At 46.0% G+C, this 27959-nt stretch overlaps 1 protein-coding gene across 1 annotated transcript in view; it reads right to left on the bottom strand.

The window, feature by feature from the left end:
- Positions 1–27959, bottom strand: part of LOC126214950 (uncharacterized) — a 154881-nt gene that overhangs the window by 58434 nt on the left and 68488 nt on the right. The window contains exons 5-7 of the mRNA XM_049941586.1: positions 27330–27481; positions 20711–20815; positions 8248–8378 (exon numbers count right to left, since the gene is read on the bottom strand). Of these exons, the coding sequence (XP_049797543.1) occupies positions 8248–8378; positions 20711–20815; positions 27330–27481 (388 nt within the window). The remainder of the gene's footprint in view (positions 1–8247; positions 8379–20710; positions 20816–27329; positions 27482–27959) is intronic.

Raw genomic sequence — 27959 nt, 5'->3', positions numbered from 1 at the left:
CACCATTGATCAGACTTTTTCAATTGGTGAGAGATCTGGAGAATGTGCTGGCCAGGGCAGCAGTCGAACATTTTCTGTTCCAGAAAGGCCCGTACATGACATGCAACATGCGGTCGTGCATTATCCTGCTGAAATGTAGGGTTTTGCAGGCATCGAATGAAGGGTAGAGGCACGGGTCGTAACACATCTGAGATGTAACGTCCACTGTTCAAAGTGCCGTCAATGCGAACAAGAGGTGACCGAGACGTGTAACCAATGGCACCCAATACCATCACGCCGGGTGATACAGCAGTATGGCGATGACGAATACACGCTTCCAATGTGCGTTCACCGCGATGTCGCCAAACACGGATGCGACCATCAAGATGCTGTAAACAGAACTTGGATTCGTCTGAAAAAATGACGTTTTGCCATTCGTGCACCCAAGTTCGTCGTTGAGTACACCATCGCAGGCGCTCCTGTCTGTGATGCAGTGTCAAGGGTAACCACAGCCGTGGTCTGCGAGCTGAGAGTCGACGCTGCTGCAAACGTCGTCGAACTGTTCGTGCAGATGGTTGTTGTCTTGCAAACGTCCCCATGTGTTGACTCAGGGATCGAGACGTGGCTGCACGATCCGCTACAGCCGTGCAGATACGATGCCTGTGATCTCGACTGCTAGTGATACGAGACCGTTGGGATCCAGCAAGGCGTTCCGTATTACCCTCCTGAACCCACCGATTCCATATTCTGCTAACAGTCATTGGATCTCGACCAACGGGAGCAGCAATGTCACGATACGATAAACCGCAATCGCGATAGGCTACAATCCGACGCTTATCAAAGTCGGAAACGTGATGGTACGCATTTCTCCTCCTTACACGAGGCATCACAACAACGTTTCACCAGGCAACGCCGGTCAACTGCTGTTTGTGTGTGACAAATCGGTCGGAAACTTCTCTCATGTCAGCACGCTGTAGGTGTGAATGCTGTGAAAAGCTAATCATTTGCATATCACAGCATCTTCTTCCTGTATGTTAAATTTCGCGTCTGTAGTACGTCATCTTCGTGGTGTAGCAATTTTAATGGCCAGTAGTGTATTTCGTCCTTCACAAACCCAGTGTGGGAGCAGCTCCGTTCCAGCATGGAGGGCCAGCTGCAAGTTCATTGGGGGGAGGCGGTGGCAGCGTTGCGACTGCCTTGTCAAACCAATTAATGAATGAGTCCACGCCAGGAAGGTTGGGCGGGAGAGGGGAGGGGGTGCAACTGCATACCATTAACTGGGCTCGTACAGTCAAGTTATCTGTAAATTTGGTTCAGTTTTGTAACCATTGAAATAAGGTCACATACTCTCTCACTCCTTAAAGTTTCATTACTTTCCTCATTTCCTTCTAGCTGCTTCACCTTTTGAAACTGAAATTGGGACTGAGACTTCATGCAGGCATCGACTCAACAATACTTTTAACCGCACTGTTTATTACTTCTTCTGTAGCAGCCACTATGTTTGGATTAATTACAATACCAGTGTCATCTGCAGAAACGAACTAAGCCCACTCATTGTACAGGGTGTTACAAAAAGGTACAGCCAAACTTTCAGGAAACATTCCTCACACACTAAGAAAGAAAATATGTTATGTGGACATGTGTCCGGAAACGCTTCCTTTCCACGTTAGAGCTCATTTTATTACTTCTCTTCAAATCACATTAATCATGGAATGGAAACACACAGCAACAGAACGTACCAGCGTGACTTCAAACACTTTGTTACAGGAAATGTTCAAAATGTCCTCCGTTAGCGAGGATACATGCATCCACCCTCCGTCGCATGGAATCCCTGATGCGCTGATGCAGCCCTGGAGAAAGGCGTATTGTACCACAGCCGTCCACAATACCAGCACGCAGAGTCTCTACATTTGGTACCGGGGTTGCGTAGACGAGAGCTTTCAAATGCCCCCATAAATAAAAATCAAGAGGGTTGAGGCCAGGAGAGCGTGGAGGCCATGGAATTGGTCCACGTCTACCAATCCGTTGCTCACCGAATCTGTTGTTGAGACGCGTAGGAACACTTCGACTGAAATGTGCAGGAGCTCCATCGTGCATGAACCACATGTTGTGTCGTACTAGTAAAGGCACATGTTCTAGCAGCACAGGTGGAGTATCCCGTATGAAATCGTGATAACGTGCTCCATTGAGCGTAGGTGGAAAAACATGGGGCCCAATCGAGACATCACCAGCAATGCCTGCCCAAACGTTGACAGAAAATCTCTGTTGATGACGTGATTGCACAATTGCGTGCGGATTCTCGTCAGCCCACACATCTTGATTGTGAAAATTTACAATTTGATCACGTTGGAATGAAGCCTCATCCGTAAAGAGAACATTTGCACTGAAATGGGGATTGACACATTGTTGGACGAACCATTCCCAGAAGTGTACCCGTGGAGGCCAATCAGCTGCTGATAGTGCCTGCACACGCTGTACACGATACGGAAACAACTGGTTCTCCCGTAGCACTCTCCAAAGAGTGACGTGGTCAAAGTTACCTTCTACAGCAGCAACTTCTCTGACGCTGACATTAGGGTTATCGTCACCTGCACGAAGAATTGTCTCGTCCATTGCAGGTGTCCTCGTCGTTCTAGGTCTTCCCCAGTCGCGAATCACAGGCTGGAATGTTCCGTGCTCCCTAAGACGCCGATCAATTGCTTCGAACATCTTCCTGTCGGGACACCGCCGTTCTGGAAATCTGTCTCGATACAAACGTACCGCGCCACGCTATTCCCCCGTGCTAATCCGTACATCAAATGGGCATCTGCCAACTCCGCATTTGTGAACATTGCACTGACTACAAAACCACGTTCGTGATGAACACTAACCTGTTGATGCTACGTACTGATGTGCTTGATGCTAGTACTGTAGAGCAATGAGTCGCATGTCAACACAAGCACCGAAGTCAATATTACCTTCCTTCAATTGGGCCAACTGGCGGTGAATCGAGGAAGTACAGTACATACTGAAGAAACTAAAATGAGCTCCAACATGGAAATTAAGCGTTTCCCGACACATGTCCACATAACATCTTTTCTTTATTTGTGTGTGAGGATTGTTTCCTGAAAGTTTGGCCGTACCTTTTTGTAACACCCTATATATTACGAGGTACCATGACTATGTAATACAACAAAGAACAGGTGGTTCTATTCAGGAATCCAATACACCATATTATTCTCGTCTGTTTTGGCTGCAAAACCCTATTTTTCTAAATTATCACCATTCAATGCGACGCCCTAACGCCACTTTACTGGAACAGTCTGTGTGCCGGCATGGTACCGTTGCGCTGGTCGACGTCGTAGCCAGTATCTTGCTGCACGAATAACTTCCCCACAGTCTGAGTACTGCTTCCCATGGAGTGCACCGAGCGAGGTGGCGCAGTGGCTAGTACACTTGACTCGCATTCGGGAGGACTACGGTTCAATCCCGCGTACGGCCATCCTGATTTAGGTTTTCCGTGATTTCCCTAAATCGCTTCAGGCAAATGCCGGGATGGTTCTTTTGAAAGGGCACGGCCGACTTCCTTCCCCATCCTTCCCTAATCCGATGAGACCGATGACCTCGCTGTTTGGTCTCCTCTCCCAAAGAACCCAACCCCATGGAGCGCACCCTTACTGGGCCAAACAGATGAAAGGTGGAAGGTGTGAGGTCTGGCGCGTAGCGAGGATGGGAAACAACAGTCCGACAAAGTCTTGTGATCTCCTCTCGGGTGCGGAGAATTGTGTGAGGCCTTGCACTGTCGTGACAAAGGACAAGTCGATCTGCAATGACGAATTCACTGAACTCGTTTCTTCACTTTAGTAATGGTAAGACAACGCGCTCCAGAATTGAGCGTCGCACCACAACGGAGAACATCGAAGACAATCCCTTCACAATCCCAGAAGACTGTCACCATGACTGCTGGTTGAGGGTGCTGCTTTGAACTTTTTATTCGGAGTACAGACGGTGTAGTGCAACTTCATGCATTGCCGTATTGTTTTCGATTCGAAATGACGAACCCTTGTTTCATCGCCTGTGACAATGTTCAGCAAATATTATCACGATCAGCCTTGTAACGTGCGACCAATTCCGTGCTGATGTCCCCCGTCGTTCTTCACGGTCTCGTGTTACACTGTGAGGAACCGAGCCGGCACAAACCTCTGTGAGCCGTGCGTGGCCCGTGTTCGTGCCATTTCTTATTTTACATCTTGTTATTACCGTACTGCCATCTCATTATGGTAATTATCAATTACTGGTGTCACTTAGTTGCTGGCTTGCCTGCCCATGAGTGGCAGCAGCAGCACTTGTGGATATAGGCCCTGCCGTATTATCTTTGCTGGACTGCTATTACACTCCTGGAAATTGAAATAAGAACACGGTGAATTCATTGTCCCAGGAAGGGGAAACTTTATTGACACATTCCTGGGGTCAGATAAATCACATGATCACACTGACAGAACCACAGGCACATAGACACAGGCAACAGAGCATGCACAATGTCGGCACTAGTACAGTGTATATCCACCTTTCGCAGCAATGCAGGCTGCTATTCTCCCATGGAGACGATCGTAGAGATGCTGGATGTAGTCCTGTGGAACGGCTTGCCATGCCATTTCCACCTGGCGCCTCAGTTGGACCAGCGTTCGTGCTGGACGTGCAGACCGCGTGAGACGACGCTTCATCCAGTCCCAAACATGCTCAATGGGGGACAGATCCGGAGATCTTGCTGGCCAGGGTAGTTGACTTACACCTTCTAGAGCACGTTGGGTGGCACGGGATACATGCGGACGTGCATTGTCCTGTTGGAACAGCAAGTTCCCTTGCCGGTCGAGGAATGGTAGAACGATGGGTTCGATGACGGTTTGGATGTACCGTGCACTATTCAGTGTCCCCTCGACGATCACCAGTGGTGTACGGCCAGTGTAGGAGATCGCTCCCCACACCATGATGCCGGGTGTTGGCCCTGTGTGCCTCGGTCGTATGCAGTCCTGATTGTGGCGCTCACCTGCACGGCGCCAAACACGCATACGACCATCATTGGCACCAAGGCAGAAGCGACTCTCATCGCTGAAGACGACACGTCTCCATTCGTCCCTCCATTCACGCCTGTCGCGACACCACTGGAGGCGGGCTGCACGATGTTGGGGCGTGAGCGGAAGACGGCCTAACGGTGTGCGGGACCGTAGCCCAGCTTCATGGAGACGGTTGCGAATGGTCCTCGCCGATACCCCAGGAGCAACAGTGTCCCTAATTTGCTGGGAAGTGGCGGTGCGGTCCCCTACGGCACTGCGTAGGATCCTACGGTCTTGGCGTGCATCCGTGCGTCGCTGCGGTCCGGTCCCAGGTCGACGGGCACGTGCACCTTCCGCCGACCACTGGCGACAACATCGATACGGTTCACGTCCACGCTGTCGCGGCATGCTACCAGTGTTAAAGACTGCGATGGGGCTCCGTATGCCACGGCAAACTGGCTGACACTGACGGCGGCGGTGCACAAATGCTGCGCAGCTAGCGCCATTCGACGGCCAACACCGCGGTTCCTGGTGTGTCCGCTGTGCCGTGCGTGTGATCATTGCTTGTACAGCCCTCTCGCAGTGTCCGGAGCAAGTATGGTGGGTCTGACACACCGGTGTCAATGTGTTCTTTTTTCCATTTCCAGGAGTGTACTTCCCAGTCATTGTGTGTCGGCTAGTCATTTGAAAGGCGCCAGCAGTTAGTTTGGACCTGGCAGTGTTTGAGTTGGCACGCGGCACAAGTTCAGTCGGGGCGCGGAAGCAGTGAGGTCCGGACCGCCACGACTCGCCCGACGGTTGCCGACACACAGAAGTTGAGTGGGGACGGCTTGGTTGGTTGTCAGTCAGTTGTCTTGCCGGACAACGTGTGTTTGGCCGACGATCGCTTATGGGTTGCCTGTGTGTGCCGACTCGTGACTTGTCCCTGTTAATGTACAGTCACTGCCGTTAGCATTGTCTAGTTCTTCTTGCAAGTGTTTGTAAAACTGTGTGTAGTTTGTGTGATTCTGACTGACAAGTTATTCTGAATGTTGTTGCCGTACTGGTTCTGAGGAGCTGGTCAGTTGGTGTGGATCAGTCAGGAATTCTCCGCGCGGCGCAGGGGGCCGGGCCCGCTGGCAGTCTCTACACAGTGTCGGAGTGTGTGGGAGCTGTCCCGATTGCTACGAGGTTCGTGGCTGACTGACCCCGGACATCAAAGTTGAGTGGTGATTTAATTACTGAAGCCAGTCTGTTCACATTGTGCGTTGGTTTTCACGGTTGGCTATTGGCGGTATTCCCGTGAGCAACAGTGAATGTTCGAGCTGGCGAAAGCTTGGCCACCATCCAGTGGAGTTTAACTGTATTTTGCTTATTTGAAGTCCAAGTGCACCAGCGTAATTTTCTGCCTTTTTGGCTTTCGAGTTCCTTGTGTACTGGTCGGGTGGAAAGTAAGTTGTCATGTTGGTGGGTCCGTTGACTGTCTCTTGGTTGGGTTGCCGGCGGATTGGATATAGTTGGGCTGAATACCTGTCTCCCCTAAGTGAACGTTAGTATTTCAAGTGCAGACTGACCCCTGGAAATTTCTGAGCGCCGCTGGCTGTACTGCCTTTTCTTATTGGTGTTTGATTGTGTATTTAAATGGCTCATAGCGGATGGTTCGAATTTGTATGCTTTTAGTTGGGTTTTAAATAATGGGCCTTCAGCTGTTTCAAAATTGAAAGTTCCTTACTTGTCAAGTCTTGCATTGTTTGGGCCTTCGGCCTCATTTAAAATATTTTTTTTTTGGATAAAGCTTTGGATCTTCTGCCTTTTGAAAATTCATTGTAGTTGTGTTTTTCAATCATGGGCTTTCAGACAACTTAAAATTAAAATTCCTTACTTGCTATGTCATAGATTGTTTGGGCCTTCAGCCTCATTTAAATATTTTTTTTTTGGATAAAGCTTTGGGCCTTCTGCCTTTTGAAAATGTATTGTAGTTGTGTTTTTAAATCATGGGCCTTCAGCCGTGTAAAAATTTAAATTCCTTACTTGTTAAATCTTAGATTGTTTGGGCTTTCAGCCTCATTAAAAAAAAACTGTTTAAGGATAAAGCCTTAGGCTTTCTGCTTTGTAAAAATTTACTGTAGTTGTGTTTTGAATCATGGGCCCTCAGCCATTGTAAAATTAAAATTCCTTACTTGTCAAGTCTTAGACTGTTTGGGCCTTCAGCCTCATTTGAAATATTATTTAAGGATAAAACCTTGCGCTTTCTGCCTTTCTGCTTTTCAAAATTTATTGTAGTTGTGTTTTAAATCATGGGCCTCCAGCCGTTTTAAAATTTAAAGAGGTTGTACCCTTAAGCCATAAGATTATGTGACATTCAGTCGATAGTTAAGCTGGAAAATTTGTGCTGTAATGTTTGGGCAACTGAATAAAGTTATATGTGTTCGAGTGTAACTGACAGCCACTCAATTTTGTCCCCTTTCCACATTTCCAACTACCTGTTCTGTCCTGCGTATTTAACCAATCGTTTCACTTTGAATACCCCAAATGGTGGACAAGTGTGTTAGCACTATCGACATGTGCGTCCACTGGATCGTGTGTAGTGCTCGATCTCCTCGAATGAGACTGTCCGCACATTCTGACTTTGCAATAGTTGTAGTTGTGTGCAGCTGGACAGTACGCAGGAGATGGGACACGTTGGCCTGACCTTGTCGTGATGATGACAGACGTCTCGCCCAACGACTCACCGTGCTTTTGTCCAGTGGCAGGTCGAATGTTTGTGTTGCTCCGGTTTTCCGCCAAAGAGTCCAGTGACAGCTATCTGCTCGGACGACACCTCTATCACACGCGCCATTTTGAAGGCTGCCACCTATCGGAAGTTTACGAAATTAAAGGGGTTGAAGAGGAAATATTACACGATGGCCCACAACAAATTGCACAGTTTTTCGACCGAAATTGACGAAATAGTTGGTTGGTTGGTTTGTGGGATTAAAGGGAGCAGACTGCTATGGTCATCGGTCCCGACGAAATAGTAGTTGCGTCATATACTGAACGCCCCTGGTGGAGGTAAGGAGTTACATTTTATGAGAAACAGTACTGGACCTAAGATTGAACTTTGCAGAACGCGCAAGTTTCAGCAGCAGCAGGCGGTGTCTGACTGACCTGCGGCTCCGGGGCGCTGAAGGAGGTCTCGGCGGTGGGCGGCGGCTGCAGCCAGCTGCGCTGCTCCTGCTGCGGCGCGGGGGCGGCGGGGGGCGGCGGGCGCGGCGGCGGCAGCGGCTGCGGGGGCGGCGGCTTGTGGTAGCTCTCGTCGTAGCCGAAGTTGACGTAGCCGTTGCCGTGCAGCGGAGAGTCCGTGCCCGCGATCGGCCGGTACTCCGCCCTGTCCGGCGGGCCGTCAACCTGCGTGCCGCACACCCACGCATGACGCGAAATCAATGGTTCATATGGCTCTGAGCGCTACGGGACTTAACATCTGTGGTCATCAGTCCCCTAGAACTTAGAACTACTTAAACCTAACTAACCTAAGGACATCACACACATCCATGCACGAGGCAGGATTCAAACCTGCGACCGTAGCAGCAACACTGGACTCGCATTCGGGAGGACGACGGTTCAATCCCGCGTCCGGCCATCCTGATTTAGGTTTTCCGTGATTTCCCTTAATCGCTCCAGGCAAATGCCGGGATGGTTCCTTTGAAAGGGCACGGCCGACTTCCTTCCCCGTCCTTCCCTAATCCGATGAGTCCGATGACCTCGCTGTTTGGTCTCATCCCCCAAAAAACCCAACCCAACCGTAGCACCAGCGTGGTTCCAGAACCGATCAGCCACTCCGGCCGGCGCATGACGCGACTCCGCACTCGCTCCCACCACAGCCGCACTGCACTCAAGCTTACAGGCACACGGCACACGCACGTTTAACCCTCTCGCAGGCTGTGGGGGATATCTTTCCCACTAAACTCATTTCTTTACAGCGTTTAAGAGAATATGTGTCACCACTTCTGTATGCTTCTGGAACCTAGTGGCAGTGCGCCGCACCAGCTGTAGTTCCAGTTTGTTATGCCTTCAGGACTGTAGCAAGTATATACAGGGTTATTCAGGAAGATATGCAAATGCAGGGTGTTTAAAAATGAATATCGAGGTTTTAACGCTTTGTAACATTTATTATATTAAACTTAAAGTTATAAATGATATGTCCAATTAAATGAATGTACAAATTTCAAGAGCTCAGATAGAAACCCAGTTCTAAGTAAAGAAGAGAAAGCAGAAAGGTGGAAGGAGTATATAGAGGGTCTATACAAGGGCGAGATACTCGAGGACAATATTATGGAAATGGAAGAGGATGTAGATGAAGATGAAATGGGAGATGTGATACTGCGTGAAGAGTTTGACAGAGCACTGAAAGACCTGAGTCGAAACAAGACCCCAGGAGTACACAACATTCCATTAGAACTACTGACGGCCTTGGGAGAGCCAGACACGACAAAGCTCTACCATCTGGTGAGCAAGATGTGTGAAACAGGCGAAATACCCTTAGACTTCAAGAAGAATATAATAATTCCAATCCCAAAGAAAGCAGGTATTGACAGGTGTGAAAATTACCGAACTATCAGTTTAATAAATCACGGATGCAAAATACTAACACGAATTCTTTACAGACGAATGGAAAAACTGGCAGAAGCCAATCTTGGGGAAGATCAGTGTGGATTCCATAGAAAAGTTGGAACACGCGAGGCAATACTGACCCTACGACTTATCTTAGAAAATAGATTAAGGAAAGGCAAACCTACGTGTCTAGCATTTTTAGACTTAGAGAAAGCTTTTGACAATTTTGACTGGAATACTCGCTTTCAAATTCTAAAGGTGGCAGGGGTAAAATACAGGGAGCGAAAGGCTATTTGCAATTTGTACAGAAACCAGACGGCAGTTGTAAGAGGGGCATGAAAGGGAAGCAGTGGTCGGGAAGGGAGTGAGACAGGGTTGTAGCCTATCCCCAATGTTATTCAATCTGTATATTGAGCAAGCAGTGAAGGAAACAAAAGAAAAATTCGGAGTAGGTATTAAAATCCACGGAGAAGAAATAAAACCTTTGAGATTCGCCAATGACATAGTACTTCTGTCACAGACAGCAAAGGACCTGGAAGAGCAGCTGAACGGAATGGGAAGTGTCTTGAAAGGAGGATATAAGATGAACATCTACAAAAGCAAAACGAGGATAATGGAATGTAGTCGAATTAAGTGGGGTGATGCTGAGGGAATTAGATTAGCAAAAGAGACGCTTAAAGTAGTTCTGCTATTTGGGGAGCAAAACAACTGGTGATGGTCGAAGTAGAGAGGATATAAAATGTAGACTGGCAATGGCAAGCAAAGCGTTTCTGAAGAAGAGAAATTTTTTAACATCGAGTATAGATTTAAGTGTCAGGAAGTCGTTTCTGAAAGTATTTGTATGGAGTGTAGCCATGTATGGAAGTGAAACGTGGACGATAAATAGTTTAGACCAGAAGAGAATAGAAGCTTTCGAAATGTGGTGCTACAGAAGAATGCTGAAGGTTAGATGGGTAGATCACATAACTAATGAGGAGGTATTGAATAGGATTGGGGAGAAGAAGAGTTTGTGGCACAACTTGACTAGAAGAAGGGATCGGTTGGTAGGACATGTGTTGAGGCATCAAGGGATCACCAATTTAGTATTGGAGGGCAGTGCAGACGGTAAAACTCGTAGAGGGAGACCAAGAGATGAATACACTAAGCAGATTCAGAAGGATGTCGGCTGCAGTACGTACTGGGAGATTAAGCAGCTTGCACAGGATAGAGTAGCATGGAGAGGTGCATCAAACCAGTCTCAGGACTGAAGACCACAACAACAACAACAACACAGTTATAAAAGAAATGTCCATTTAAAAGTGCAACTCAAACAGTTTTACCAAGTACCTTATAACTGTTCAACGTGAGCACCATTTGTCACAGGGCACACATCAAGTCTATAGCCGAGTTCTTCAGAAAAGTTGATAAGTGTGTCTTCAGTGATTGTAGCAACAGCTGCTTCAATCCGGTTTCTTAATTCAGGGAGGTCTGCTGGTAGCAGAGGCACGTACACACGGTCCTTGATGAAGTCCCAAAGTAATAAATCGCATGGCATTAGGTCTGGTGAACGTGGAGGCCATGCAAAGCAAGCCCTGTCATTGGGCCCCTTGCGGCCTATCCAGCACTAGGGCACAGTGAAGTACAACCTATGGCGTACTTCGCTATGCCAGTGAGGTGACGCACCATCTTGCTGGAAAATGAAGATGTCTGGCTCATCTCTTCCAACTGAGGGAAGAGCCATTGTCCTAGTGTACCAAGGTAAGAAGTGCAAGTTATAGTAGGTTCACCAAAAAAGAAAGGCCCATAAACTTTCCGCCGGGATACGTCACAAAAAAGGCACTCTAGGGGAATTTCCTTGCGTTTGTACCACCTCGTGAGGATTTTCTGAGCCCCAGATGCGCACATTGTGAGTGTTAAGATGTCCACTAAGGTGAAAAGATGATTCATCTCTGAAGATAACATGATACAGAAAATCTTCGTCGTCAAGAAACAACATTTCCTTTGCGAAGTTGGCACGTAATCCATGGTCTTCCGCCTTTAGAGCCTGTAATAACTTTAAACAGTGAGGATGTAGTTGTACATGTTTTCTTAAAACTTTCCAAAAAGTCGACATGGGAACTTGGTATTCACGACTAGCCTTCCAGACTGATTTCTTTGGGCTACGAGTGAACGACTCTCTCACTCGCTCAACAGTCTCTTCACTAACTCTTGGTCATCCTGTGCTCTTCCATTTACAAAGGCAGCCGGTATCTTCAAATTGATGATACCATCTACGAATGTTATTGTCACTCGGAGGATCACAACCCAACTTCAGCCGGAACGCATGTTGCACAGTAACTACAGATTCGGTCTTTGCAAACTGCAAAGCACAAAATGCTTTCTGTTCACTAGTCACCATCTTCGCTACTACCGCTGTCTAGCGGATTACGGCGGAAACACTGCGCGCTGCTCATGCGCACTGGTACCAAACACAACTGTTCGAGTTGCTCTTTCATTTGACACATCATGTATAACTGTAAGTGTAATGCAATAAATATTATAAAGCGTGAAACCCCGATATTTATTTATAAACACCCTGTATTATAATATGTTATACTACATGTGAAATCAGAGAAAAAAGTTCAGATAAACATAGGTCTGCAAATGTTAAGTTACGGAGTTATGGCTAATAAAAGATGTTGCCTCAGATTTATCAACTTCGCTAATATGAAGCTATCGCAAAACTGTGTGAGGTTAAAGCAAAGCACGTTTCCATTTATTTTGTTCTTATTGATCTGGTGAATCTAATAAAACACGTCCCAGACGTGTATCTGCAGTAGTTTCCGACAACATCCAGAGAAGCTAAGAAGTAATTTCGTAAAATTTTTAATCTATTAACTACTTGGCCCAATTTCTTTTTTAAAATTCAGACAATTGCGTAAGTTTTCTACAGAACTTGTAGAGAATTTAATTTTGGAAAAATGATGGTAATAACGTTAACTGAAACTGTATGAATGTGTCAGGTAATCTGCTTTCATTAACACCATAGCACACGTGACTTCATGTTAAACCAGAAAAACAAAGCTCAGTGTTAACGAAGTTGTACAGTGTACATACAGTTTCACAATACATTCACAATAAATGTTGAAAAATGTCGGCACCGAGTTCAATACATTTAGCTGTACGTGTATGAACAGATTTTGTTGCTCGTTTCAGTTTCTCAGGGTTGTTCTTAATTTCGTCTATTGCATTCATAACGTGAGCAAGTAATGCCTCACGTATATTGGTTTTTCCCTCATAAACTATGTCTTTCATCCATCCCCTTACACAAACATCCATTGGTGTCAAATCGGGCGATCTGGATGGCCACAGACGTGTAGCACCACGACCAGTCCATTTCTGGGGAAAATGTTCATTTAAATGTCTAGTGACGGCGTTGGTTAAATGTGGAGGCGCACCGTCATATTGAAAATACATTTTCAATCGCGTAGCAAGTGGAAATCGTGCTTTACTTTAACCTCGTACAGTTTTGCGATTGTTTCATATTCGTGAAGTTGCTAAATTTCAGGCAAAAACGTTTATTAGCTGTAACTCCATAACTAAACATTTGTAGACCTATGTTTATATGAGATTTTTTCTTTAGTTTTACTTGTAGTATAACATATTAAAATATTTGCATATCTTCTTGCATCGCCCTGTATATGCCACCAAAAACAGTGCTTTAATGGTTATTGGGAAGTATGGTTACGACTAATGTGGTTTATGAAAGGGGCTTAGGAAATATAGCCACTTAGCACAAAATTAATCTGTCTTTTGTGGTCCTTGGGAAGCATACTTACCACCAACTTAGGCGTATCCCAAAGGTTCTGGGAATACGTTTTACCACCTCTGTCTATGGCTCTAAGCACTATGGGACTTAACATCTGAGGTCAGCAGTCCCCTAGAACTTAGAACTACTTAAACCTAAGGACATCACACACATCCATGCCCGAGGCAGGATTCGAACCTGCGACCGTAGCGGTCACGCGGTTCCAGACTGAAGCGCCTAGAACCGCTCGGCCACTGTGGCCGGCCCTCTGTCTATGCCTGGCCTCTGGTGGCAGCACACAGCACCAGGTCTATGAAAACTGCTACAACAATCAGTTTCTGTTTGTCGTGGGATCACTACTGTTGTCTTAACACATTGTTTCGCTTGTGCAATATAAATTATTGTAGCCTGTATCAGCTCGTACCTTTATTACGTGATAAGGTTTCGAGGATTGTTTTCACATTGTGGTAAGTAAATTTTAACATCGGTAACAAATTAAGTAAAAGAAAACACAAAATAAAAGCAGGAAGCACGGTCCATTACTTTTTATGTGTAATGGCAACACAAAAGAGAAGTGGGAAATCTATTTACCACCAGTTTTAATACCTAACAAAGGCACCGTGGTATCACCACAGTTTTTCGTCCTAAATCACAAAAACGAAATTATCAAAAAATAAACACAGTCAGTTGATAAAATTTGTAATGGGACAGCAAAAAATTATCTTTGTTGAGTTTCTACAAAAAATGCGCCCGCGAAAGAGTTAACTTGCACGCAGGTATAAATGTAGTCGACATTTTTCCTTCCTCAAATTTCGTTAATAACTTTGAGTTTTCAAAACACTAAGAGTTAAATCAATAAAACCTGATGGAAGGCTAAATTGCCTGTCTTCTTTTTAATGGTGACTTCGCTAGGAAGAGTGTGGTGTCACCGCCAGACACCACACTTGCTAGGTGGTAGCCTTTAAATCGGCCGCGGTCCGTTAGTATACGCCGGACCCGCGTGTCGCCACTGTCAGTGATCGCAGACCGAGCGCCGCCACACGGCAGGTCTAGAGAGACTTACTAGCACTCGCCCCAGTTGTACAGCCGACGTTCATAGGAATGGTTCACTGACAATCACGCTCTCATTTGCCGAGACGATAGTTAGCATAGCCTTCAGCTACGTCATTTGCTACGACCTAGCAAGGCGCCATTACCAGTTATATTGAGCTTATTATAAAACCTGTACCGTCAAGAGCAATATACACCAATTATGGATTAAAGTTAAGTATTACATCATCTACGTACTTCATTTGCAATTCTCAAGACATTGTCCTGTTCCAGACCTCACGCCAGTCTGTGTGTAATTAAACGCGTGCATTTCGGCCTCCTCTAGCAAAACGGTGTTGGCTCTTCTGCCAACACTTCAAAGAGGATATTTCTATACCGCTCTGACAAAAGATAACGCTTTATAAAACAGCCAATGCAAACTCGCAATCTTTGCGATATCTTCAGACAACCTGTTTGTATCCGGTCCTTTCATAACCACTTGTCTACAGTCAGAAATAGAGCCCCAAATCAATTTTTGAACATGTTTCAAACTTTTTTTCATTAATTCCTCATCTTTATTTAACCTGCTTACAAAATCATAAAACTTGCTACATTCGTATTGGAAAAAAAATGCAGAAAGGCAGATAAAAACATGGCTTCAGTTCACACACACACACACACACACACACACACACACACACACACATACACACACACACATATACACTCCTGGAAATGGAAAAAAGAACACATTGACACCGGTGTGTCAGACCCACCATACTTGCTCCGGACACTGCGAGAGGGCTGTACAAGCAATGATCACACGCACGGCACAGCGGACACACCAGGAACCGCGGTGTTGGCCGTCGAATGGCGCTAGCTGCGCAGCATTTGTGCACCGCCGCCGTCAGTGTCAGCCAGTTTACCGTGGCATACGGAGCTCCATCGCAGTCTTTAACACTGGTAGCATGCCGCGACAGCGTGGACGTGAACCGTATGTGCAGTTGACGGACTTTGCGCGAGGGCGTATAGTGGGCATGCGGGAGGCCGGGTGGACGTACCGCCGAATTGCTCAACACGTGTGGCGTGAGGTCTCCACAGTACATCGATGTTGTCGCCAGTGGTCGGCGGAAGGTGCACGTGCCCGTCGACCTGGGACCGGACCGCAGCGACGCACGGATGCACGCCAAGACCGTAGGATCCTACGCAGTGCCGTAGGGGACCGCACCGCCACTTCCCAACAAATTAGGGACACTGTTGCTCCTGGGGTATCGGCGAGGACCATTCGCAACCGTCTCCATGAAGCTGGGCTCCGGTCCCGCACACCGTTAGGCCGTCTTCCGCTCACGCCCCAACATCGTGCAGCCCGCCTCCAGTGGTGTCGCGACAGGCGTGAATGGAGGGACGAATGGAGACGTGTCGTCTTCAGCGATGAGAGTCGCTTCTGCCTTGGTGCCAATGATGGTCGTATGCGTGTTTGGCGCCGTGCAGGTGAGCGCCACAATCAGGACTGCATACGACCGAGGCACACAGGGCCAACAGCCGGCATCACGGTGTGGGGAGCGAACTCCTACACTGGCCGTACACCACTGGTGATCGTCGAGGGGACACTGAATAGTGCACGGTACATCCAAACCGTCATCGAACCCATCGTTCTACCATTCCTAGACCGGCAAGGGAACTTGCTGTTCCAACAGGACAATGCACGTCCGCATGTATCCCGTGCCACCCAACGTGCTCTAGAAGGTGTAAGTCAACTACCCTGGCCAGCAAGATCTCCGGATCTGTCCCCCACTGAGCATGTTTGGGGCTGGATGAAGCGTCGTCTCACGCGGTCTGTACGTCCAGCACGAACGCTGGTCCAACTGAGGCGCCAGGTGGAAATGGCATGGCAAGCCGTTCCACAGGACTACATCCAGCATCTCTACGATCGTCTCCATGGGAGAATAGCAGCCTGCATTGCTGCGAAAGGTGGATATACACTGTACTAGTGCCGACATTGTGCATGCTCTGTTGCCTGTGTCTATGTGCCTGTGGTTCTGTCAGTGTGATCATGTGATGTATCTGACCCCAGGAATGTGTCAATAAAGTTTCCCCTTCCTGGGACAATGAATTCACGGTGTTCTTATTTCAATTTCCAGGAATATATACTGGGTGGCCCAAAAAAGATGGTCGGATTTGAACTGCGTAGTACCATTGAAAGGTGAGGAGGGGGGACCACTGCCGGCCGTCTGCAAGTCGGCCATTACACCCAGTTTGCCACGAGATGGCGCAGTGGACGGTCGAGCATCGTGTTTTTGCTGTGGAACAGTTTTTCAGAAATGATGAATCGTTTATTACTGTGCAACGATTGTTTCGACAACGTTTTGGTGTAGCGCGTGATGGACCCATTCCAGATCGCAGATCCATATCACGTTGGGTGACTGCATTCCGGACAACAGGGTCTGTCAAAAGTGGTAAATCTACAGGGCGTACACGTACAGCAGTTACTCCACAGAACATTGATGATGTTAGAGCGTCAGTGCTGCAAAGCCCGCGTCGTTCCACTAGGCGTCGTGCTCAAACTTTAGGCCTCAGCCGTAGTTCGTTGCAGCGTATTTTAAGCCGTGAGTTACAGTTTCACCCATACAAAATTATGATCACGCAAAAGCTGTATGATCGTGATTTTGAGCAGCGAAGACGATTTTGTGAATCAATGCTTGACATCTTGTACTCTAATAATGATGTTGTGCTTCTTATGTCAGATGAAGCCCATTTCCATTTAGACGGCTATGTCAATAAACAAAACTGCAGGTACTGGGCAGCAGATAATCCCAGAGAATTGCACCAAAAGCCTCTTCATAGTGCTAAGGTAACAGTCTGGTGTGGAATTTCAAGATTGGGGATTGTTGGTCCTTATTTTTTTGAGGAGAACAACGCTACAGTCACAGTGACCTCGAAACGTTACGTTAACATGCTACGTAGCTTTTTGGTGCCGAAACTGCGAGAGTTACATGTAAATCGAGATCGAATTTGGTTTCAACAGGACGGGGCCACGGCCCACACAGCCAATGACTCCATGTGTGTTTTAAGGCGGATGTTCCCCCACCACATCATCTCGCGTTTTGGAGATGTCCACTGGCCCGCGAGATCACCTGACCTCTCAGCCTGTGATTTTTTTCTTTGGGGATACCTAAAGTCAAAAGTCTACGTACAGAAGCCCCGAAACTTAATTGATCTGAAGGAGGCAATCAGTGCGGAAATTATGGCAATTCAAGAAGAAACAGTAGTGAAAGTGATGGAAAATTTCGAGGAAAGACTTGTGGAATGCATCACCGAGGAAGGACACCATCTTCCGGAAGTCATTTTCCGTACATGATTTTTTGTGGTTAGTTCTTGTAATTGGGTGCCTGGGAGCATTTAGTTACGTAATTGAATAAAATTAATTTGTAAAACTGATGGAGTTATAGTTATTTAAAATGTGACCATCCTTTTTGGGCCACCCTGTATATGTATATATTCTCAAGTCAATATACCTTTCTCTCAAAACATGCCAATCGTACACGGACAAATGAGGTATCGTTGCGTGGAAAATTTTAACACACAAGAGACAATTGACTATCATAGGCAAAAGGGCATCTTAAATGCCCAGCTTCATGCCCATTTCTTACGAAGCTAGCTTATTAACCACAAATAACAGACATTCTTTTCATATTACCTTATTACAAATCTCATTTCACTTGTTTTAAAATACTTCCTAAGTGGATAATTTGTATGCAGCATGTCATAGATAACAATTGTGAACAACACCACAGTACATTATCTCTGCCCATTGTACAAACTGACTTCTTTTGAAAGAATATACTTTCCGAATCGACAAAAACATTTGTCGTTGTCGCCTTGATTATGATTTACCTTTTCCAACTACGGACTAACATGTTTACATAAAGTATGAAGTGCAATTAAAATCTCAAAATACAGTTAGAGGTTATTGTGCCCTTCGTGATATATCAGGCAAGAAGCAAAGACTACGTGCTAATCTATACATTTCGCATTTATTTACTTCTTTGTATTTTATAGTCGTATTTCTAATTAAACTTCAACAACTGGGAAATTACGAGCAATTATCTATGGAAATGTACATACAAGGATGTATCATATATTCATGATTATTATTTCGTGTCATTCGGTTCATTTTTAAAGATGTTTTCTCCACATTCCCACGACTACCCTTGTCCCAGCGACTGTACTTATTCCAAATACTGCCATTATTTAAAGCTACGAAAGTTTCATACGGGTCCACAGGCTGTCGATTAAAACATTCGTGTTCTCTTTGCACCAAGCTTCGATAATCTGCCTTCGTTCTTCTCAAAATCGTCTTGTAAGCGCGGCACAAGCTGCGAAGTGCACGGCTGCAGACGCCTTCCCGCTCGAAAGCTCGCAAGTGCGTGAACGGTACGACTTGTGTCGGCAACATTCGTGTAATATCGCCTGTGTTCGGCTCCGATCAACATGCGGCAGCGATATGGGGAGGTAGCCGAGTTGCGGATGGCCGTCTGCGCAACTGCGCGTACTCTTTAGTGTGCAGTGAAAAGAACATGTGGCCGGACACTTAGCCAAGTGGTCTAGCTAGCCCACAAGTAAATGCGGACCTGGTGTACACAGTAAGATTTGTTTTCACTAGCATTTACAAGGAATTGGAAGACAGGTCCAGTAAACTGATGTCTACATAAATAAAAATGAAAATGTTCGTGTGATCAAAATCGTTAATTTCTGTAGGTTTATCACCGAGTGTCCACCCTGATGGCTGAGTGGTCAGCGTGACGGATTGCCGTCCTACAGGAGCGGGTTCGATTCTCGGCTGGATCGGAGATTTTCTCTGCTCACAGCCTAGGTGTTGTCTTCATCATCATTTCATCCCCATCCAGCGCGCATGTCGCCCAGTGTGATGTCGAATGTAATAAGACCTGCACCAAGGCGGCCGGACCTGCCCCGCAAGGGGCCTCCCAGCCAATGATGCCAAATGCTCATTTCCATTTCCATCACTGACTGCTTTGAAAGTTTTGACTTAACATTGAATTGTAATATGGGTGCGTTTTTAGATACTCAGTTCTTTAATATATGTATATATAAATGAAAAGCATCGTTATCAAAAATCTCATTTCCGATTAACTTCAAATTTTTATATGTTACCGTAACAAATGTTCAGACAGCTATAGACTGTATAGTTTCGAATATATAAATATGTATATAAAATATGCAATAGTGAAACAGGAAAGTGTATTTATGCCTTGTTGGTTTATGATTAAAATGCTACTACAGAATCTGAATTTGCAATAACAAAAAACAAGGCTCAAGTTCAGAGATTGGGGAGGTAAGAGGAGACTGGTAGAAGGATGGGATGAAATGGATGTAGAGAACATGAAGCAGGAGATGGGCAGAGAGAAAGGAGGAGATGGTGGAGATAGAGGGGGATGAGAAGATGGAGAGAGAGGGATGAGGCAGAAAGAGAGAGGGGGGAGGAGAAGGAGAGAGGGGGATAAAAAGATGGGTAGAGAGGAGGAGGAGAAGATAGAGAGAGAGGGGGAGAAAAAGATGGATGAGAGGAGGAGGAGGAGGAGGAGAAGATAGAGGGGAAGAGAAGATGGAGAGAGGACAAGATGGAGGAGAAGATGGGGAGGAAGAGGAGAATATGGAAAGTGTGGAGAGGAGGAGGAGATTATGGAGAGAAAGGAGAAGATACAGACAGAGGGGAGGAGAAGATGGAGAGAGAGGAGAGGAGAAGATAGAGATAGAGGAGGAGAATATGGAGGGAGAGGAAGATACAGAGAGAGGGGGAGAAGGATATAGAGGAGGAGGAGAAGATAGAGAGAGAGGGGGAGAAAAAGATGGATAGAGAGGAGGAGGAGAAGATAGAGGAGAAGATGGAGAGACGAGAAGATGGAGAGAGAGGGGAGGAGAAGATGGAGGGAGAGGAGAAGATGGAAATAGAGGAGGAGGAGAATATGGAGAGGAAAAGGAGAAGATACAGAGAGAGGGGAGGAGAAGGTGGAGAGAGGGGAGGAGAAGATGGAGGGAGGAGGAGAAGGTGGAGAAAGAGAGAGGAGGAGAAGATGGAGAGAGAGAGGGGGAGGAGATGATGAACAGAGAGAGGAAGAAGGAGGTGGAGATGGACAAGGAAACAGGTAGGTGGAGATGGACAGAGGAGAGAGAAGGAGATTAGGACGTACATCCAATTCCCATACAAGTTAGAGAAGTGTGGTTTCTCTTTTTTCTTTCTTTTCCATTTAAGTAAACCATGTACCTGCATACAGCCACTCCTCAAAAATAAAAAAAGAGAATAAAGAAAACTTACCTGGTTAGCGTAGTCCGGCGACACGCTGCCGTAACCGTAGCCATTCACCGACGCCTCTGTGGATATCTTTGTGTACTCGGCGCTGTCGGGTTTCGCCTGCTGGTTCTGCAACACGCGACAACACACAATTACGGAATGCGGTACAAGACGGCAAAGCGGTACAACGTTACCGGCACACTCGTGGAACCCACTGTAGTAGCAGAAGGTCACCGACGATGGCGGCCGAGTATAGGCTTGTTCTGCACACCTGCATCACGTAAGCCCCCACAGCCAATGAACATTCTGAGTGCTCTGCTGTGAATTCCGTGGGGCGCGGCTGTTCAGATTGATACACGTCGATATTTGCTGTAAATTATTTGTGAGCAATTGGCAGCACTGGTGCTTTCTCGCTAGTAGCTTCCATTGTTGTGTGGTTCAGTGTCAACCAGTTCCCGTTACATTTCAACAGGTAATTTCTTTGATTATCAACACAACTTAGTAAGTAGCAGAAAGCTAATTTAGAATGCAAAATGCACTTAAATTCTTTTTGGAGCGTTTAGTCGTCTTTTACAGTTGTCTGAATATCAAGTATCAAATTGATACACCGCGCCCGATTGTGTTTTTATAGGAATTTTATGATTTTAGGTGGGATATACTTCATGATGGTAGGCTGCAGTAAGACATTTAATAATTTTGCAGAAATCGAAAAGATGCTATTCGAAGAGGATAATAATGAATTTCAAGATGAAGTGGACATTGATTATGATGACGTAGTTGAAGTCCAGCTGGAAGATTCAAGAACAGAGGAAGACGACAGTGAAGATGACGAGAAGGTACTTGAGGAAAAAATAGCCATTACTGTATTGGAAGGGACAAATAGACTTAATGTTTCCACCATTGTAAAGAGTACGATTCAGGGCTCTCAATATTATTTGGAAGTTACCTGGACCTATAGGTGCGGCAAAAGCAGCGAGAAAACGTTTGGAATGCTGGAATTGCCTCATAGATGACGAAATTTTGTCTATTATAGTTTTGTGTACAAATCAGTATATTGAGAGCGTCAAAGCTTCATTCCAGCGTGAGAGAGACGTAAACAAATAGACATTACTGAATTGAAAGCTTTCATCGGCCTCTTATTTTTAGGTGGAGTAAACAAAAGTGACAGGAAAAGCTTAGAGGATCTGTGGGGATGGCATGAGAAATTTTGCCTCGTAACGAACATAAAACGTTTCAAATTCATATGCAGTGTCTTACATTTGACAATCGAGCAACTCGTGATCAAAGGAGAACATCAGACACGATGGCTGGCCCCTTTAGCCGGGCGGTTCTCGGCGCTTCAGTCTGGAACTGCATCTATGCCTCGGGCACGGATGTGTGTGATGTCCTTAGGTTAGTTAGGTTAAAGTACTTCTAAGTCTAGGGGACTGATGACCTACGATGTTAAGTCCCACAGTACTCAGAGCCATTTCAACCATTTTTTTGACAAGATAACAGCGATTTGGGAAATATTTTCTATATTTGTACAGAACTGCCAGTAATCCTATACCCTCAGAGAAAATATTACAGTAGATGAGATACTGGAAGGATCTTGAAATCAGTCAGTTTGCAACTCCTCTTAGCAATGTTTCAATGAAATTTACCAAGAGTGTTGTATATCCAATATATGGATTGGTATTTTATTATATCGTCAAATGATCTGTGAAGTAGCGCCTTCTTATCAGTTTAAGTAATAAATATTTAAATAAATTTGGCCCACTAATCAGATATTTTGTACTTGGTGCTTGTTGCAGGCAAGCAAACGTAGTCTCTAATTGCACAATCATTCTTAGGAGTTAGGGACTCAGTAAAGAGATATTTGCGTAGCTGATCTTTCCAGTAGCTTGCAGCAGTAAAAGATCACAGGTATCATTCAACGTCAACACCCGACAGATACGGGTTGTCAGAGCGTATAAATTTTTCTGAGACGAGTCAGAAGCGAATGCAGTGGCTCCCTGTGGCACTGACTCCACCGTTGCCATTTGGCAAGGTAATAAACGGCAACGCTGCCCGTCTCTTGCCGTGGGCAGAACGTATCACGTGCACGTGCCCTCTCGTTTTTCATCACTCGAGTGTTTCCTGGTGAGGATAACTGGCAGTGGTTATTTACCTCTAACTGGTCCTATGCTGAGATCTGTCAAATCTCAGATGTGATGTTACTTTATTGGGACACAGCCAAACAATGCAGAATATGCAAACTGTAATGTTGCACGATAAGGGATAAATCAACTGGGCGACGACACACACTGTATCACATTCACACACTGAGCACACGACTGACCTGGTGAAATGACTGACGAATATTCAAACAACTTGCGGGAATGCAGTTGGGTGATGTCAGTGACAACTACCGATATTTTACGACAGCAGCACATCCTGCCATTTTCAAGGCATAACTGCAGCAAGTAAGTGGTGTGTGAGGGAATTTAAAACCTCGATTTGCAGAGAAACTCTGGAAATACAACACACACACACTCACACACTGTAAACACTAGCGCCATCACAAACTAAACATGATCAGTCAGAACTTATCAATAGTGAAATTAACGGTCAAAGGGTGAAGTAGCATTAACTCTGTCCCTCTGTTCTTTGACAAAGAAGAAAGCAGGATTGCATGCAGAATTTAAACAAAAACCACCATATCTATTTATAAGGTTATTTGCAATTATAGTACACTACTGGACATTAAAATTGCTACACCAAGATGAAATGCAGATAATAAATGGGTATTCATTGGACAAATATATTATACTAGAACTGACATATGATTGTATTTTCATGCAATTTGGGTGAATGGATCCTGACAAATCAGTACCCAGAACAACCACATCTAGCTGTAATAACGGCCTTGTTACTTCTGGGCCTTGAGTCAAACAGAGCTTGGATGGCGTGTACAGGTACAGCTGCCCATGCAGCTTCAACACGATACCACAGTTCATCAAGAGTAGTGACTGGCGTATTGTGACGAGCCAGTTGCTCGGCCACCATTGACCAGACGTTTTCAGTTGGTGAGAGATCGGAGAATGTGCTGGCCAGGGCAGCAGTCGAACATTTTCTGTATCCAGAAAGCCCCGTAGAGGACCTGCAACATGCGGTCGTGCATAATCCTCCTGAAATGTATGGTTTCGCAGGGATCGAATGAAGGGTAGAGCCACGGGTCGTAACACATCTGAAATGTAACGTCCACTGTTCAAAGTGTCGTCAATGCGAACAAGAGGTGACTGAGACGTGTAACCAATGGCACCCCATACCATCACGCCGGGTGATACGCCAGTATGGAGATGACGAATACACGCTTCCAATGTGCGTTCACCGCGATGTCGCCAAACACGGATGCGACCATCATGATGCTGAAAACAGAACCTCGATTCGTCCGAAAAAATGACGTTTTGCCATTCGTGCACCCAGGTTCGTCGTTGAGTACTCCATCACAGGCGCTCCTGTCAGTGATGCAACGTCAATGATACCACAGCCATGGTCTCCGAGCTGATAGTCCATGCTGCTGCAAACGTCGTCGAACTGTTGGTGCAGATGGTTGTTGTCTTGTTGTTGACTCAGGGGTCGAGACGTGGCTGCACGATCCGTTACAGCCATGCGGATAAGATGCCTGTCATCTCGACTGCTAGTGATTACGAGGCCGTTGGCATCCAGCACGGTGTTCCGTATTACCTTCCTGAACCCACCGATTCCATATTCTGCTAACAGTCATTGGATCTCGACCAACGCGAGCAGCAATGTCGCGATACGATAAAATCGCGATTGGCTACAATACGACCTTTATCAAAGTCGGAAACGTGATGGTACGCATTTCTCCTCCTTATACGAGGCATCACAACAACGTTTCACCAGGCAACGCCGGTCAATTGCTGTTTGTGTATGAGAAATTGATTGGAAACTTCCCTCATGTCAGCACCTTCTAGGTGTCGCCACCGGCACCAATCTTGTGTGAATGCTCTGAAAAGCTAATCATTTGCATATGACAGCATCGTCTTCCTGTCGGTTAAATTTCGCGTCTGTAGCACGTCATCTTCGTGGTGTAGCAATTTTAATGGCCAGTAGTGTATCAATACATAAGAAGGGGGGGGGGGGGGGGCAAGAGAGATGCAAACAACTACATAGGAATATCACTACTAGAGGCCGGATACAAAGTGAGGTCAAAACTATTGCTAAAGAGTAAAAGAACACGTAGAAAGTACAGTTGGCGACTACCAAGCGGGATTCAGGAAAGGAAGAGGTTGTACAGAACAGATATTTATCCTGAAGCAACTGATAGAACATAGGGCCTTAAAAAACAAAAAGCCAGTAATAACCTTCGTGGACTAAAGAAAGGCACATGAATCCATCGACAGACAGACTCTTGTTAGAATCCTGACCCATAGCACTTGATGGCACTACACAAGAACTCATAAAAGAAATTCTGACAGACACAAAAGCAAGGGTGAGATTCAGAGGAGTATTGTCAGAAGAATTTGAGATCAAGACTGGTGTTAAACAGGGTGATGGATTGTCACCATTGTTGTTCAGTATAGCACTGGATGAAGTGATCAAGCAGCGCAGAGCAGTAAACGAGGAAATGGGAATACCAAAGACCCATGTGGGGGACAAATGACAACAGAGCTCAAGTGGACTGCCTAGCCTTTACAGACGACATAGCAATAGTAAGTGAGATGGAAGAAGACGGAAAGACACAACTCGACAACTTATGTAAGGTAGCCAGAAAGGTGGGACTGAGGATCGCCTATAACAAGACAAAGACATTAAATACCACTGCAGACTGGGAAACACCGAAAGGCACTGTGCAAATGGTGGACAAATTTAAATATCTGGGAAAATTTATAACAGGAAGGAACAGGAGCAAGGAGGGAATAACAGAGAGGATAAAGCAGATGAGGTCAGCCTTCTGTATGACGAGAGAGATGTACAATAAAAAGAATATATCCACAGAGGCAAAGATAAGCCGCTACAAGGCAACGGTGAGGAATGCAGTATTATAAGCTGCTGAGACGATTACACTAGGAAGAAATGGGGCAGAACAACTACAGAAAGAAGAGAGAAAAATACTGAGAAAAATACTAGGTCCCAAAAGAGGTGGAGAGAGGTGGATGCGAAGACCTAGGGAAGAACTGTACCGTAACATGAGAACAATATCCGGGGAAACCAGACTCAAAAGAGCAAGGTTTGCTTGACATGTAGTTAGGATGGGTATGGACAGAATGACAAAGAGAGTGTGGGAAACAACAGGGAGGACAAGGAGAAAGACAGGAACCAAGTGGGTTGTTGGAACTTCGGAAGGACTGGTTGGAATTGGGGATCAAGGTCAAAGGAAAGGAAAATTGGAGGAAAAAATATACACCGACCACCGATCAATACGCCGGAGATCAATGACAGAGAAGAATACAGGAAAAGATCAGAGTGTCACCAGTGGAGCCGACAGGAGAAAAGGACACTGAAGATCTCGGAAGAAGAGCGGGAGAGAAGAAAGAATGAAGAGGTTGTGGGCGAAGAAGAGGAAAATGCAGTCCACGAAGGGGCTACTTGTGTTCCTACAGATGCCGTAATGCAAGAAGAAGAAGGTTACTTGTTAATTTAATATCAATGTACAGCTACACTATTGATGACAAACAGCTGGATACAGCGTCTGCCGTAAAATATCTAGACGTAACTATCCAGAACGACCTTAAGTGGAAAGACCACATAAAACAGATAGTGGGAAAAGCAGACACCAGGCTCAGATTCATCAGAAGAATCTTGAGTAAATGTAACTTACCAACGAAAGAAGGTGCTTGTTCGCCCGATTCTTGAATATTATTCATCTATCTGGGATCCCTATCATGTAGGACTGATAGAGGAGATAGAGACGATCCAACGAAGAGCGGCGCGTTTCGTCACGGGATCGTTTAGATGGCGAGAGAGCATTATGGAGTTGCTGAACAAACTCCACTGGCAGACGTTACAAGAGAGGCGTCATGCATCACGGAGAGATTTACTATTGAAACTTCGGGACAGAGCTTTTCAGGAGGAGTCAGACAACATATTACTTCCTCCCACATACATCTCACGTATTGACCACGAGGAGAAAATTCTAGAAATTAGACCCAATACAGACAGAGGTTTACTGACAATCATTCTTCCCACCCACTATTCATGATTGGAACAAGGTTGGAGGGATCAGATAGTGGTACCGAAAGTGCCCTCCACCACACACCATTAGATGGCTTGCGGAGTATGATGTAGATGTAGATTTAGAATGACCTCCTTCATAAAACTATCCAAACAGCCAAGAGTGTATGCCAGAATTCCGCATTGCTATATCTCCTAGGATGACCGGTGACAAGAAACGTTGACTTTGCTCAGCTGTTGTCAGTATATGAGATGGCTATGCTCAGTACGCTGGTCCTTCACAATCCTCATAGTATGACCAATATATGACGTTCCACAACTGCAATGAACACGGTAAACAACCACCTTACGGAAACCGAACTGCCTCTTTATGGAACCTAAAGGACCCTGATCTTAGATGGTCCATTGGAGATATAGCTAGCTACTGGAGTGTCTGCTCTCAGAGCTGGTGTGTCGGTGTTCTTCCTCCAGCAGCTGGACTCACCTGTTGGCTGTGCAGCTGCTGACGAGCCTCGTCCGCCTCCAGCACGTCCAGCGGTATCTCCCGGAAGCTGGTCACGGTGTACGTGACGCACGCCACGAAGATGAATGTGATCAGCGTGAAGACTGCCCGTACGTGTCCACCCAGCACGCGGCCTGGCATACAAAACAACACAACACCAACATCTCGTTACACTGAGGTCCCTGTAAAGTTCCAGTGTCTAAATCAACCGACAAGAAATGTAAAACGTCAGTCGCCGTGCACAGTGATCAATCGACGTGAGTACATCCCACAAGACTGGCCGCATATTGACTTCACTCTGCATAAGCAGACTGACGGCTCCCCCGCCCCCCCCCCCCACTTGCATACAGACACATACGAGGGTAATCCCAAAAGTAAGGTTTCGAGGGAGCAATTTCCAGGAAGAGTCGTATTACTCCCCCCCCCCCCCAAACGTCTCGCTTCATGACCACCAGGAGAAAGCCTATACAGAGGCGACAATTATTCTTCCCAGAGTGGGAAGGCTCAGTCAGGTGGTACCCCGCCACACAATATTATGTGTGGAAGTAGATGTAGTGCAGAATGTGTCCTTAACAGCATCGGGCAGTTCGTCGTGAGGGTAATCCCAAAAGT

This window comes from Schistocerca nitens, chromosome 12 (genome assembly GCF_023898315.1).
Source record: "Schistocerca nitens isolate TAMUIC-IGC-003100 chromosome 12, iqSchNite1.1, whole genome shotgun sequence".
Lineage (NCBI taxonomy): Eukaryota > Metazoa > Arthropoda > Insecta > Orthoptera > Acrididae > Schistocerca > Schistocerca nitens.
The sequence above is the reverse complement of the archived record's forward strand: the minus strand, read 5'-3'. Positions and strand labels throughout refer to the sequence as shown.